Genomic DNA, 15,924 nt, shown 5'->3' with positions numbered 1-15,924 from the left:
CTATCTGAAAGGTGAAATTGTTGATACTGAGCTCTCCTTGCCTGCTCTGTATCTATTTTAAGGGGTATTTATTTAGCATTAGTTTTACTCCGTTCCTGTGGACTGCATGCCCTTTAGAAGTTGGAAAACCAACTCTGCTCCTGAAACACATCTCTCAGCTTAGTTTCATCCATAAGTAAAACAGTTCATACACTCAAAGACTGGCCCAATTTGCAATCCAAAATGTGGTAAGTGGGGGCAATTGGGAGATTCATTTTAGAACCACACTCCTAATCTGAACTAAAACACGAATGTGCTGATCGGCTTGGTGATTCATTTTGGTGTTTCCAAATGTCACACTGTGTATAGCTGTGCTATTCCGGGCCTGTAGTTTGGATTTGCTACATTTTAGCGACAAAAATCATTCACAAAGAGATTGTGACAAAAAGTGCATCTGTGATTATATACGACAACACAGAATCCAAACTGATTTTAAAGAAACATTGAAAAGTAAAATATCACTCTTGTATTTTCTCTTTCCCATCCTCAGAAGCATAGACTGTTTTCTATAAATCAGGGAACCAATACCTCCTCTATTTCATAACTGCATTTTTTCTTACAGTTCAAGGAGGCTTTTGTTAGGAATTTGGGAGCAACTCATGGCTACTTTGAGTCCTTCCAGTCTTTTATCTACACAAAGAAGAATTAATTCACTTAGTTATTATGGGGTATAGTTAGAACAGTTGTCAATGTTCTGGGTTAAGACAAGACTATCCAAAGCGGCAAAAAAAGGGACTAAATTCTGGACAGGTTTTGTTTTCACAGGAAAGAATTTAACTGAGAAATGTACAGAGGCAATTTACCTAAGGTGCCTCCATATTGGAAAATTTTTAACTGAGACAATAATTTACCATTTTAACTGAGACTGAATAATCTCCTCTGGTTCAAGGAGAAAATAATCCAGATATATTGTCTCATTTTCTTGCATGCTACAGCTGAAAGTAAGCCAAGTCAGTCCTGAATATTAAGGATTTTCTTTTTCTCACTAAAACTGCTCACCTGCCATATGCTCCATTGTCCTCCACTGCTTACAGTATCACAGCATCATGGAATGGTTGGGATGGAAGGCACCTCTGAAGGCTGTCTTGTCGAACCCTCTGCTCAAGCAGGGCCACATACAACCAGTCACCCTGGACTTGCTTGTGCTATTTGACATATAAAAACATAGGCCAAGCACAGAAGGGGTGGAAGCAAGGCAGAATTTTTATGTTCTTTTCTTGTGCTGAAACACCAGCATAACACAGTTCAGATTCAAAAGCTTTTCTTGTGTCTATTTAAGAAATTGTCCAATACTTCACATAAATCTCAATAGGTTGAGTTTTTCTATTGATTTTTAGGGCAATTTGTTTGTAGACTGCTGTTTCTGACAAAACTGTTAGAAATACTTACATACATATTTGTCTTTTTTCATTTTATAATATCAATTTGAAAATGTTTTGTAGAGTTTAAATAGGTCTACAAATGGGTGATCTCCTTTCTGCCATACCAGCCATCACTGATCAGTGTCTTAGGTTAGCCTAAAGATGTTAGATCACAGGAAGGAAGGATTTCATATCTTGCTGAATAAAATATTCTGTGCTCAAACAAATTGCCCTAAAAATCAATAGAAAAACTCAACAGTGAATGTGAAGAGAGAGGCTGACAGAACTCGCTATATGAAGAGACTGCCATGTAATGGATGGTTTAAGACTACAAAGAATAACTTTGTATGTACTGAATCAAGAAACATAACTGTGTTTGGTTGTCTTGCTTATTTTTAAAAACTAGATTTCAGCTGACAACCAACATAGAACTAGAAAAAATACATCTCTAATCTAAACGTGTAGCTGTCATTTCATGTAATAAAATAAGGCAATGTTCTTACTCTAAGGAAAATGCGAAATGTAAAAAACACCCTTAAACTCATTTAAAAATCAATAAGACTCTTACCAAATAAAATCCAAAAAATTCCAAACAACACTAAGATGCCATTTATTTATGGTCATTACGCTTTTCCACTTTTTTTTACTTCTCATGTTTGATAAAACGTGAGTCCCTCTCTACCTTTTAGTTTACTACCTAGTAGAAGCGCAAGCCAATCACCTTGGTGATTGGCTAATTCAGGATGAAAAAAATACACACTATAAAAATTTACCCATACAATACCAGGGTAATGAAAGATGCACACACCATAGTGGGTGAGCTACTACCTTATTAGGAAGAGCATTTACCAAACCTGACATAAAGAGATTTTGCAGTAAAATGAAACATAAAGCCAAAAAAATGTGGTGAAGACTTCAGTAGTTGTATGAAGCTCAAAATTTCAAACTCTCTACAGAAGTGAGATATGCTGAGGTAGAAATTGATTTTGACCATCTCTAACTTCAAACCCTATAAACACATTTGAACAAGCTTTTAGCATTCAACTATGTAGATTCTGAGATATTTCCTTAAGGTCTCATTGCTAATGAGAACATCCAATGGCGACTGTGGCTATGCCTCAGCTATTTTGTGGATGTCTCCCTCCATAATGATGGTGACTGATTACATTTTGGCATAAACACAGTTGGAAAGTACGACTTTGTGTTTCTCAATACTATTGCAATGGTGTCCTTAAAATTAAGTGTGACAATCAAAAGAGGTCTAAGAACTTTAAAGCTGAAAACACCCTATTTTGGAAAAGGAAAAATGTTGAAGCTCACTGTTATATGATGTGACACAGCACATTTCACAGAACAGCGCAATCAGCTGTTTTGTGCCTACTTGTTCTATAACCTTCTTTTTTGAAGTAACTATAGCTTGAAACTTAGCCATATGGATGTCTGCATCATCCTGCAGAAGAAACATCTGACTGTCTACAAACATTCTTATGACTGGTTTCAACACTACCCTTTTTCAGTTACTCTACTGTTGCTTGACTAGAGGCAGTCTAAACATCTGTATTATAGAAGTTCATCCTATGGATAAATCACACGACTTTCAATTACTGGACAAATAAAGTTCTATAACTTGTGGTGGAAGAGAATAAGAAAGGTCAAAGAAAGTGCTGAGAGGGTTAGAAAGCAAAGTAGGACAGTTTATTAAGATTAACAGCTGCAGACTCAATGTTGCTAATGGTAAGACAGATTACACAAAACATAGGTGAATCCTTTCATAAAGTCTTATATCTTCTATATTCCTTTTTATAAGGAGCTTACTGCAAAACCCTGTAGCAAAACCCTGTTCGCTTCTCACCCAGAAGGAATTTTAAGTGCTCAGTCAGGCTGGCTGGGCTGAGGGCTGGTTGGCTGGCTGGTTGAATGGATGAATTCTGCTAGCCAAGATCACCTCAGACTTACCCTACCGTGCATGCTGCTACCGCTGACTGCATTATTAAGCATCGATGGAAGACACAGTCTTTATTTCAGGCTACGGGGCAGACAATCAACAAGCTGAAAAAACCCAGAGGTTCTTTATTAAAATAAGGCGATTTACTGGGAAAACCACTCAATAAATTAATAGTTAAATAAATAAATAAATAAATGTCCAGGCTTTCTCATCATTCACTTTCCAGAGCAGCCTCTGTGCTGCTCAGTGTTATTCCAAAGGCAGTAAGGGTACTCTCCCCATTAAAAGGTGCCCTAAAGACAACAGGCCTCCCGGCTACCTTGTCGCCGCCCCCAGTCCTGGGTCTACCTTCGGGTTGGGGGACAGGACCCGCTCCGACCCCAGCGGGCAGCCCAGCCCCGCGGGTGCGCCCCGTTGCTCCGGGCCCGGCGGCGGGGCCGCCGGCACACGGCCATCGGCGCCGTCCGACCTGCGCTCACCTCCCCCGCACCCGCGCAAAGGAGGATCCTGGGCTGTATTTTCAGTTTTATTTGATGTACAGGCTCCTCCACGACACCCCCACGCCGTCCCTCCTCCTCTCCCCGCCCCGGCTGCGCTTCCAGACACACTTTTCTTGTTGCAAACGGCATGAGCATCAGGTTGCGGGCAAGGAGGAACGGGGCCGGCCCCGCCTCCGAGGCACTGCTGTGGCGTGGGGAGCCTGAGCTGGCGGTAACGAGGGTCCCTTGGTTCTGCCCCCATCCCCTCCGGGGTCGGCGGCTTTCCCGCGTCGGCTATTCCCCAGCCTAGCCGCAGCAACAGCGGTGCAGAGAGCCCGGAGGATCCTGTGCTGCTCCCCTCGCACTTCTGTAGCACAAATCTTCCCTTCTCCTCGGCCCTCCCCGCCGCCCCAGCGGTGCGCTTTGCCCCTGTCCACTCTTGCCGCCCTCCCTTCGGCCGGACCGAATGTGCCGGGGCCGCGGTGCTGCGGGAGTCAGGTGCCGCTGCCGCGGCTCTGCAGGGCCAGGTCCCGGGGCCAAGGAGGGATACAGCCCTCTCTGTTCATTCACTCCTTCTCCCCTCTTCCGCTGAGACCATTTCAGCTTTTCTCAGTACTCTTACTATATTTTCCGTTCTCTACTCCTTTCCCCTCCCTTCCCGCCCTGACCACTAGCCCTCTGCAGTCTCGTCAAAGGGATGGGTGTTTGGGGTGGGATGTAGCTGGGAAGGATAAACCTCCTCTAGAAGTCTAGACAGGAGAGTAGGGCGGGAGAGAAAGGGAGAGATTTTGCAGTTGTCTCTGGGCTGACTGGAAGAGTCAATACTTATATGTGTGGCCGGAGGATTAGCAGATAAAGTTTTATTGCTCCCTTTTGTGCGCGTGTGTGTGCGTGTCTGTATATGGGTGCGGGTGTGGGTGTGTAGATGAAGAAGTCGCCTCTCAAGGGGGAAAATCTTTTCAATTTCCCTTTAGCAGGTGCAGGTCAAGGAGGAACCCATGAGCACTTTGTCTGATCCATGAACTGATTAGGGGAGGGGAAAGCATCCCTCTCCTCTTGGTCTTCCTTTCCCAGTTTTCAAATCATTACTTCCCCACCACTGCTGCCCTCCCTCCCACCCACCCCCTCCCCTTCCCCTGCACTGAATGAATGAAAGAGACTCCAGGGCTTTCTTCTGCTTCTCGCCCTGGACTGGAGAAGTCAGGGGGCATCTATCTATCCTCATCCATCTCTTTCTCGCTTCATCCATTCTCGAGGGGATTTCAGACCGTGCAATGTGTTTTCAGCCTCCTGCCGCTGCTACCACTTGATACTATGCGACGCGCAGGGAGAGGGTTTTGCGAAAATGGATTTATTCTATTTTAAAGGATTTCTTCTCTAATAAGGATCTCATTGCACACAAATATGACTAAATCCCCTATTTGGTAAATCTTTCTCTACCCCACCCCTTCTCTTTGGGTTCCCTCCCGCCCGCGCCCCCACCCCTTCAGAGGAGCAAGCACAGGGAGCTGATGACGGACCCATTAATCCCTTCTTCAATGCATCAAAAGAAGCCGAAGGGCTGGAAGTCGCTGGGCTCGGAGTCCTGCAGGAAATGCTTCGATCTGCTTTTGGTTCTGTATGAAACTGGTGACTAGGGGCTCGGCTCGCTCCGCCGCCGCCGCCCGCCGGCACCTGGATGCGCGGGCCGCCGCCGCCGCCGCCGCCTTGCCCGCCGCCGCGATGCAACGCTCCTGGCGGTGCTGGTAATCGCTCGGGTGTGATGGGATTGAGCCGGCGGTGATCATTTGAAGGCGGTGAGGGAGAGCGAGGGAGAGGAAGGGCTGCTCCGCTGTGCTGTGTGTGTAGGGGCTTCGGGATTTTTCTTTTTCTTCTTCTTCTTTTCTTACTTCCATCCTCTCCCCGCCACTGGAAGTCCTCCCGTATCTAAATGGAATTAGTGGAGACCGAAGCCCCTTGTGTAAGGAACAGACATGACCCATGGACGCAGCTTCTTTCACAGTGAGTATCTGGCTCCCCCTTCCCAGCCCACCACCCCTGACCAAGCTCCCCCGCCGCGCACGGGATCCTGCCCTCCGCTGCCTGCTCAAGTGGCGTAACGGGACGCCCAGACTTCCGCGGCGCGGGGGCGAACTCTCCCCCGCACACACAGCACCCTGTCCCCCACCGCGCTGCGGTGCTCCGGGGGGGGAGCCCGTGTCTGCCAGCGCCGTGGGGCGGCGGGACACGCTCCCGAGGGCTGGAGGCTTTCACTGGACGCGACGCATCTGGTGGCCTTTGGCGTGTCGGGGGAGAGGGTGCCGGGGGAGAGGGGGGCACAGCCCCCGCTGTCCTCAGCCATGTGGGCCCAGCCGTGGCTCGAACCGGCCATGGGGGCGCGGGGCAGTGCAGAGAGCCGCGGCGGGGGCGGCCACACCGGGCACGGATCCCGCAGGTCTGCGGGGCGGGGGCGGCCCCGTCGGCCGAAATCCTCCAGGAGAAGCAAGGAGGCACCGCAGTGTATCACCTTACTCGTCGAACACCCCCAGGGGCCTCAGTCTGCGCGGGTGGGATCCCATCTCCCGCCTCTGTTTTGCAGAGGGTCCGCTGTACTGAAGGGGCTTGACTGGGCACGGTGCCTTCCAGCACTTCCCTCTGCACCCACACCTGTACAATAGCGCTGTGGCCAGGTATTGCTCGTCCAGCAACTCTTCGCTAGGCTAAACCACGTCTGTGCCAAATCACAGCCTGCTGAAAGCCTAGCCAAGAGATAAATCTCTTAATGTACAGCTTGTAATGAAAAAAAATACAGAGGTCTAAAAAGATGGAAAGATGCGTAATCAGAATGGCACTAGAAAGCATGATTATAATTACACCCATGATTAGGAGGGAAAGGAGAAGGAGGAAGACAGTGAGAATGCAACAAGAAATTTGGTGGAAACTTCTTTAAAATAATTCCCAAACCGAGATAATCACAATATTGTTGCCATGCTGCCAACGCTTCCCAAGTGACAGTTTTCAATGAGTGAAGATTGCGTGGTTGGTCTCTTTGGGGTCTTTTTTTTTTTCTCCCCCTCTGTTAAAAGCACTGTTCTTTTTCTATGACTTGAGAAGGAAAAAGGCAAGAGATCATAGAATAAAATGGTCTGCCTTGTCTGCTTAATTAAAATATGTTGTGCTGTCTTGTCCCATGAAGCCCATAATTTTAATTATTTTCTGTTAATATACATATTTTGGTGCTGTTGGTGTTAATAACACTAAATCAAGAGGTTTTCTCTTTTTTTTTTTTAATATGGGAGAAGTGTTTCCTTTTATCTATCAAAATGTTAGGTGTGGTAAGTACAGAAAAAAACCCCAACAAACTTAATCTCTTAGTGTCTTCTTGTCCATTAGATTTTATTATCAAGATTGACTCCCTATTAATAATCAATAGTGACATAATGACATGTAAGTATAGCTCTGTGCTCTGGAAAAACATAGCTCTGTGATTTAGAAAGATCCTTTCTAGCGGTTACAGCTGAAACTGAAAAGACCTGTGTTTCTTTCTGTCATCTTGCTAATAATATATCTGTGACTTGGACCAACCCTCTTTACTTCTCTGAACTCCATTTTTTTCTGTATAAAAAAGGAAGGGTGAGTGAATAGATAAAGATGCTTGAAATGAACCTATAAGAATTCAGATATGAATTTGTTATCAATTGCCTAAAAAGAAACATTTTTCACATGGAGTTTTTTTGGCTATTTTGCATCCTGTTCTAGCTTTTATAAATTTGTGGGCAGAAGGAACACCAGCAGCTGGTTCCATATTCCACCACCAATCCACCTTACACTATAGAGAAATTAGGCTTTGGTTGGTGAAGATTACAGGCATATATACAGTATGTTCACTGTGTGAAACACAGCTAAAGTAAATGAGCAACTTAGTAAATGGGTGATTCCTCCATTGCCTTCAGATTCTGACACAGCCAGCAGGCAGAGTCCCAGCTAGCATATATTTCCAGAATTCATCCCTGAGCAGAGTAAGGGTATGAATGGCTGGGTAGCATTCAGATCCAAGCAGAAGATGTAGTGTTCTCACTCATACCCATGACACAGCCATGACACAGAAGAGTTTTTAACTATCAGCGCTGCCAATATCCATCTTTAGGGGCTGTTAGCCTGACTAAGAAATAGTGAATATGCTGCCAAGCCTTCATTTCCCCAGAATTTCAGCCTTTTCCTCCTTAATAAGGCAGCCATCATCTATGTGTGTAACCCTCTGTCACATGGGAAAGGTCAAAGACATAGAAATAGATATCTCAATGCCATCAGAATACTGCAAATATGGAGACAGCCTTCCTTCAGGGTAAAAATTGCACACAATTTGCAGTATAAAAGCTGAAAATGATGAAAGCACCTTCTTTGAAAGGATCGTAGTTACCAGCCCATGGTGGCCTTTGGTATCTCTTGAGGGTAATAAGAAGAAAGTATGCCATTGAATTACATTTAAGACCACAGGTTTATCAGTTCCTCATCACAGTCCACAACACAAATGGCAGCTGATTGATCTAAAATGCTCAGAATAAACATGCAACTTAATCTCCGCTTTAACTTCAGTGCAGCCTGGGCACTATGTTTGGGCTAATGCCAAACTAGCTGGGGCAAAGCCCCAAGCACTCCAAGAACTGATGGATCTGTTCTCTTCTGCTCTTGCTATCCCACTTGCTCCGATAGCCAGAAGATATGAGTGATGACAAGAAAATCAGTGCATGATTTCTTTATCGGGTAGCTAACTAGTCACTTCGATCTTCCAAATCAGACTGACCTAAGTGTTTACCTGTTAGCCTTTTACAGTTAAAATGTTATGTTTGGAAATTATTCACAGAAACCCAATAATTATCATAGTTGGAGGGAGGAGATTTGTATTTGTAAAATGGGCTACAGATTCACTGCAGCACAAAGCAACACCCTCTTGACAAGTCAAACAAACTAGATTAATGGGACTGTTAAGCATACACAATAATTTACTTCACTAGGGATTTGCAAATGCTTTGATGGATGTGAAGAACCCAACCCCTCACTTCTTTCATACTCCCAGTACTCATTTTCAAATTTTATTATACCCTAGTGAGAGACATTAGTGAGTACAGCAGCATTGAAACTTAGCAGGCATTTGTCTATCTCTGTTAAAAGCAAACACTTTTCTGTTACTGACACAAACTGTGATTATATAAATATTTGTAAAAATGTTTTTCTTTATTATTAAAGGAAAAGAAAAAATGGGATGGATTTGTTTTAAACCCCAAAGATCTCTTTATTTGGATACATTTGCAAAGATAAATATTTACAACAGGCTACAAAGAAACTTGTTTATACAAAATGTGCAATTTAAAGATGGAAGTAAATATGAAACTTTTTTTTTACAGTAATTCTATTTAATTTGTATTCTTGTAAGATAGATGGGTACAATTTGATTGCAGGCACAATCACACTGTGATATTTAATTCATATTTCTCTTTCAGTTGTAGCAAGTCTAATCATCCTACATTTGTCTGGGGCAACGAAAAAAGGAACAGGTATGTAAACTTCAGACATTTTTTTTCTGACAGTATATTAGAGACCAAAGTATGGATTTGAGTTATTAGTTTAGTTTTTGGAATTTTTAGTAGCTCATTTACTTCCAGTATCTGTGCTTTGTCCATTTGTTTAGAGTATTCGCATACCTCTACGCACAAAAAAAACCCCCAGTGGTATTGGGCAGACTCAATTTGACTGCAGCTTAAGACTGTAAAGTGCTCCCACTTTCAAAAGGAAATCTAGTTTGGGTACTGAGGTACATACACTTAAAATATTTTTGCTTGTTTGAAGTTTAATTAAAAATCTAAAATTGGGTATTGTGGGTGCTTTTAGGCAGAGTGAGTAGAGAAGGATATTCTTAAAAGCCTTGGGTGCTCTGTGTGATGAGACCCAAGCTGGATAATGCTGCTAAGCCCAGTGTATGTCTGAACCTGTGTCTGAATCCACAGTCCCTGCAGGCCTGAATTTGTTTCAGGAAATTAGGCTCTGTGTTGAACTCTGCCCAGATACAGACCAGGCAGAAAAAGAAATGCTTGCAGACTATAAGTCAGAACTCAGGTGGTTAAAATCATCCTTGGAAGGTGCCTGTTTCCCTCCAGTGATTGTAAGAGGGAACCTCAAATACCTGACTTTATACATCAGGGGCTTAAGTTAGATGGGACACCTTTGGTCTTATATACCTCAGTTGGAGCAAAACCAATCTAGAACCTACTATCTTTCCTTTTAATAGCAACCTAATTATATTTGTCTCTGAAGAATCTATCTCATTTTAGCCTACTTGTTAAAGTGTGGTGCTTAGGAAGGATTCCTTCATCTTCTTCAGCTTGAACAGACCCAAACTTTTGTCTCCAGTCTCTCTGCCAGTGTGTAGAAAGGAATGCAAGCAATTCAGGGCTAGGAAGAAAGCAAACAAGTAGGTCTGACTCTGCTCTCTGATGATTCACCTAGGAGGAGGAAAGTTCTTGGATGTGATTCCTAGCCTCAGAGCTATTTATTTATTTTACAGCAAACAGCAAAAATCTATGGAATCTATGAACTAGAATCTAGGAATTCTCCTGTCTACTTCTGTCCAGTGAATATAGAATAAAGACGCTGCAGATTTTAAAACAACTTGTATACACCATCTTAATTCTCTGGGTTTTTTTCTTACTTTTGTGACTCATGTATTCCTGTGTTAAGGCATGAAGCTTGCTGATAGAGAACATGCTTGAGTTTTTTGAGACATATGAGTGGGAAACTCATGTCTTCCATTTCTTGAGCATGTGCTTTCCCTACAGGTTATTATTTTAAAAACAATACATATATGTCTTCCCAAGATATCCAGGCCTCTTCTCTGCTTTGAAAAAAAATGTTTTGAGTAAGAATTATATACTTGTACCCATAAAGAACAACATTGTTTTCCCCCAGGTCCATGATCATACCCACTCTCAACAGAAAAAAGCTTGAGGCCACTGACAGAAGGGACTGTTTTATTTATCCTGTAAGAGACTTCTAAGTGTCACATAGACATAGTAATTTGTGAGCTAATTGTATAATGCTTAATGTCATCATTTCACAGAAAAGCAAACTGCTTCCGAAGGACAGAAACCAGTGCAGTGTGGAACTTGGACCAAATATGCAGAAGGAGGCATCTTCACTTCACCAAATTACCCCAACAAGTATCCTCCGGACAGAGAGTGTGTCTACATTATAGAAGGTGACCAAATGAGGAATCTTTATATTTTATTACCAACTGTATTAAAAAAAAGTTTTATTTTATTATATGTGAAGAATAGATGAATTCGTGGTAGATAAAGCTCATGATAAATCTTTTCAAGACAAAGATTTAGAGAAGCTCTTGATTTATATCTTGACATCGCTCATAAATTAGTTCAGGTGGTAAGTATGCATGACAGTAATAAATACAGTACAGTTTATTTCAGGATATTCAGAGAATGAACAGAATCTTAAATGCAGTAACATGATGGAAGAATATTTTAAAATGAGTAGTAAAAATGAGCATGGGAAAAAAATGCTTTAGACTTTCATTCAGATATTCTAAACATCATAATGGAATTAGGGATGACAAGCACAGCTAGGCAAAGTACAGTAAAAGAAGTCGTACAGAAAATATTCATAAAGCGAGTGTAAAAATTATTTTCTGTCTAATGGTTGATGAGAAATGAAAATGAAAAAAACTGAAAACACCTCACAAAATAAAACCAGAAAAGAATAAACATTTACACCAAACAGCTCTAAGACACAGTTTTTAAAGAGTAATTTTTAATTGTAGGCATGGAGGTGATGTAAGAAATACTAAAATTGTATTACAAAAAAATTGAATAATTTCATCAGTCTTAACACAATGGATGTTGAAAGGATTGTTGTAAAAATGAATCTGTGGAAAGTAATAATGATTAGATACTGTCAGAGAGCTTAGTAGCAGAAAAGGTGAATCAGGTACAGTATAGCAAGTAGTTGGAACCAAGAAGATTCTTTCATGAGTTTTGAGTACATGTAGAATATAACACTGATGTTGCTCTATCCCTGCTTGGTTTACAGAATTATCAATTAATTAATGATGGAAGCAGGAATTACTGAAGTAGTTATTTTACTAAAGATTCAGGTAGTATCAAGACAGATTTCCAAAGGTTAGAGCGGATTTAAATTGAATTAGCTGTGTTAGACCCACCTCTGCTATGCCCTTTCAGAAAGGCAAAAAAACACAACAAAATGACTGAATTCCAGTTTAGTGCTAGGCAACTTGACTTGAGTCAGAAGTAAAGAGGTGATTATAAATAACGGAGCTAAACAAAGTCTTTAAAGAAAATTTGTTTGTCAGTCTTCCCATAAGAGGATGAAACTTAAGCAGATGTATGGTAAATATTTAAATTCTTTCATAGTTTAGTTAATTGTTTTAAAATACAAACAAATTTTATAAAAAAAAGTAAATGTATAGATTGAATATGTACTTGACTTTTTTGTTTATTTGTTTGTTTTGTTACACTTATGTTGCTAGATCCAGGATCTTCTGCATCTATTGATCAAATTATCTAACCTTTCTGGGGACTGGGAACAACTAAGCTTGCTTTATCTTCAAATATCTGAAACACAGAGTGTTTTATCATTAAAGAGAAAGGGTGTAGAACAAAAAAAGAACATTTTTGTAAACTTTAGTTCCATATCTCAGTCGTAAGATGTTCCTCCTCATACAAAGAAGGTACCTGAATCCCCGTTGCTGTAAAGACTTTTGTCTTTATCATACAAATTGAGTACTTACAAAAATAGAGTTAATAAGCTGAAAGGTGGTAAGATACACTGGTAAAATAACCTGATTTTAAATAGCTAAAAGTAGAAATGTCTAAGAACTCTTTATGAAAGCAAGATTTAGTCAACCAAATTCTATAATGAAGACAAAATTCCACGTTGACAGGTTTGGAGCAATGTATATGGAGAAAGAGTAATTCAAACTTAACAGACGTCTTGTTATATTTCATGGGAAAACTCAATCTGATAAAAAACATTTGTATGCAATTTTTTATGGCTCTGATATTTTCATCTTCCCATCCAACCTAATGAACGATTTGGATTGCAACTGAGCATTTTAAAACCTAAACTGAAAGCAGCTCTATCAGTACATAATTTGATGAGAACCATGGGTATTGCACAACATTTTCAGCTCTGATCTCCCCGTGTCTATTTCTGTCCTTTAAAAAAATCTTGAATAGTCATGTCTGGAAAATGTCACAAAAATAAACAGGGATATAGTAAGATGACTGAGCAATAACATTTTAAAATGTGGCAGATTTCAAAAAAAGGCAAAAGAAAGTCAACAAAAATTACATTGTAATTACAATTAAATTACAAAAAATCGTTATTTGTCCATACTTATTCTTTTTACAAAGTATAAAAATGGCAGAAAACGATAAGAAGGCTAGCAACTATGAACTTTTCCCAATATCTTTTATATTCTGTGGAAGTCATTGGCATAAGATATTGAAGTTAAAGGATTGCAAAAAAAGAAAGATTAATTATTTTACTGATAGCAATATCTTTGAGAACAGATAATAATTTTTGGAAATTGTGGATAATCCTGGCTCATGAAGGACGTAAGTATTTTAGAGTAAAACAGAAACATCGCCATATGCATTTTATTTCTATATTTGTTATTGAAATTCCAATATGCTTCAAATAGCTTCTGGGTGCTCTTGAATACCAAGTACCAAACTAGAGGGATTGTCGACGTGATCTGTAATAGCATTGCGTTGCCATCTCCCCTTCGTACGTCTTAGAAAGTTCAGCATACCAGGACTGTATATATACCATGTTGAAAACTGTGTGATGTGATTATAAATACATATATGAATCACTAGGTTCTTTCCTGACTCTTTCATCTTTTGCTATAAAACACACTCTAGGGCAAATTCTGATGACTTCCTCCAAATGCAATTCCTACTGATTTCCGTGGTCTTAAGCAAAGATTCCAGCATGTAGCGTGTTGTAGAAAAATTGAATTTCATCTCGTGTTACAACTTTTTTCCTCTACATTGTAGCTCCTCTTAAATGTATGCAAGCATTTTATCATGTCAGAATTACTTAGGTGAAGTACAGGAGCTGGCAAAAGTAGCCATGATCATAGACTGAATTTCTGAAAAAGAAGAGGATTTCTAACTGCAGGGACTTCTATCCTAACAGTCAAAGATTAAGCAAATCAAACAGCTAAAAGTTTCTTAGATATTTTTTCTTTTTCTCTCTCTCTTTTTTTTTTTTTTTAACTTCTGTTTCAGTAGTAATGATAATTAACTATTGGAATTTTAAAGCCCAGGTTGAATGTCTTTCTAAGAGAAATCTTTTAGGTCACCTAGAAATCATGGACTCTGTACAAAAATTGTTATGCTATAGAAGAATGTCATGAATGAGTGCAGAATAGCTGCGAACAGTGCAGCTTGGTGGGGAAGGATGCACTATCACAAGGTGCTTCTGATGAATCCCATCTGCCTTTCAAAACACAATGAAAATTCGTTTTTTTTGTCATCTTCTTTCAGTCTTATTTGGCGTATAGAAAACATAGGAAATAGCTGAGTGTACACATTAAATTCCCTCTTCAGCCAAATTGCACCCTTATTTTGCATATTCATGACTCTAACCTGGCAAAATTCACAGCTGCCCAGAGCAATTGCAGCAGTGACAGCATTAGCCTTTGCCAGACTGCAGAACATTTGGCATGTGTGCTACAAATGGAAATTTGCACAGGAGATTTTGTAGGAGCAAAGGCTTTTGCTTGTATTAAAAATATTTGGGGAGTGGTATAGTCATACTTTATACATTATAACTTGAGAATTGTTTTGGAAATTCTGTAAGTGAAATACTTGTAAGATTTTATCAGTTCATTTGTTTTAAATAATTAAGCATTTATTTATAAATAGAGCTATGGATGAGAATTGATTTACATATAGATATGAAATAAATCTTCCATTTTACATGTTTGTGGACGTTTAGAGCTAGAACTTTTGAAGGTCTTCCATGTTCTCACAAAAGACCATTAAACTCTTTAATCCTAGACGTTTCACAGGTGTTAGAAAACAGTCATGTTATCACTGTATGAAAAACATCTACTCAGAGTCCTTTTGTATTTCACAGTGATTTTTGTGTTCAAAGAGTTTTCATCAAAACAAGAAAAGAATCCTCTTTTAAAAGGAGGATATATGTGGCTTTCTTATCAATAACAGCAGGACAACCAGAAAGATCGAGGATTATTGAAGACTATTAGAAGGGTAGCAGCTCAGAGAGATGGGGGTAGGTGTTAAATTCAGTTTCTCATTTCCATGCAGTGCGGCAAATTGAAACAGATTTTTCACTTAACTTCAGCTGTCAGTTACACAGACTTAAAGGCTGATCAGAATTAAAACCTTAATTGTGTGGTTTTGCTGCAACTGTTCTACTGCAAGCTGGAATCCAAGGCTTTTTTTTTTTTTTCATTGGATGTAAAATCTCAAGACAGCACTTGTGTGAGATAATTAGATGAAAAATATGACAAGACATGAAAGCATTAAGTAGTCTTTCCTTGGTATTAAATATTTTTTAAGAAATATAATTGGAAGCTAAGTATGGAAGATTTTTGAGATTTGAAATAAAATCATTTTATAAGACAATTTCAGTATGTTTCATTTGGAGTTGACAACAGCTTTTCCTGATATCATAGCCATGGAAGAGGTTTTGAAAATGTGAGTGGGCTTTACCTGTGAGTAAGGATACCAGAAATGGCCACTCCATCCTGCCTTTTCTGATTAGATGGCCAGATGCCAATCCAGTCTGGAAGATTTGCATATTCCAGATTTTTTGTTTGTTTGTTTTGTTTTTCTATAGGTACACACACATTATTTTTAATCATTATTCTGAACTTGTTTTCACTTTATTTCTGTAAGTTTTACTGCGACCACATATGCCCAACTTTGTTGCAAAAGTTGTGGCACAAGATGTGTATTGATACAGTAGCTACTTGTTTTAGCTGGTGTTTGACAAAGAAATCCTTAGTTAAATCCAGAGTATAAATCTGAAAATATACCTTTTTTTGCTAAAAGGAAGC

The 15,924-nt window shown here is 40.2% G+C and overlaps 1 protein-coding gene across 2 annotated transcripts in view; it reads left to right on the top strand.

Moving 5' to 3' along the window:
- The first annotated feature begins 4,726 nt into the window (after window positions 1–4,726).
- The window catches only part of NETO1 (neuropilin and tolloid like 1), a 66,443-nt gene continuing 55,245 nt past the window's right edge, over window positions 4,727–15,924 (top strand). Inside the window, exons 1-3 of one of the 2 annotated variants that reach the window (XM_032710224.1) lie at window positions 4,727–5,825; window positions 9,305–9,358; window positions 10,918–11,055. In XM_032710224.1, coding sequence (XP_032566115.1) covers window positions 5,798–5,825; window positions 9,305–9,358; window positions 10,918–11,055 — 220 coding nt within the window. In that variant the 5' untranslated portion in view covers window positions 4,727–5,797. The remainder of the gene's footprint in view (window positions 5,826–9,304; window positions 9,359–10,917; window positions 11,056–15,924) is intronic. The other variant, XM_032710215.1, reaches the window with a different exon arrangement.

This window comes from Chiroxiphia lanceolata, chromosome 1 (genome assembly GCF_009829145.1).
Source record: "Chiroxiphia lanceolata isolate bChiLan1 chromosome 1, bChiLan1.pri, whole genome shotgun sequence".
Taxonomy (NCBI): domain Eukaryota; kingdom Metazoa; phylum Chordata; class Aves; order Passeriformes; family Pipridae; genus Chiroxiphia; species Chiroxiphia lanceolata.
This window is presented reverse-complemented; position numbering and strand designations above follow the sequence as displayed.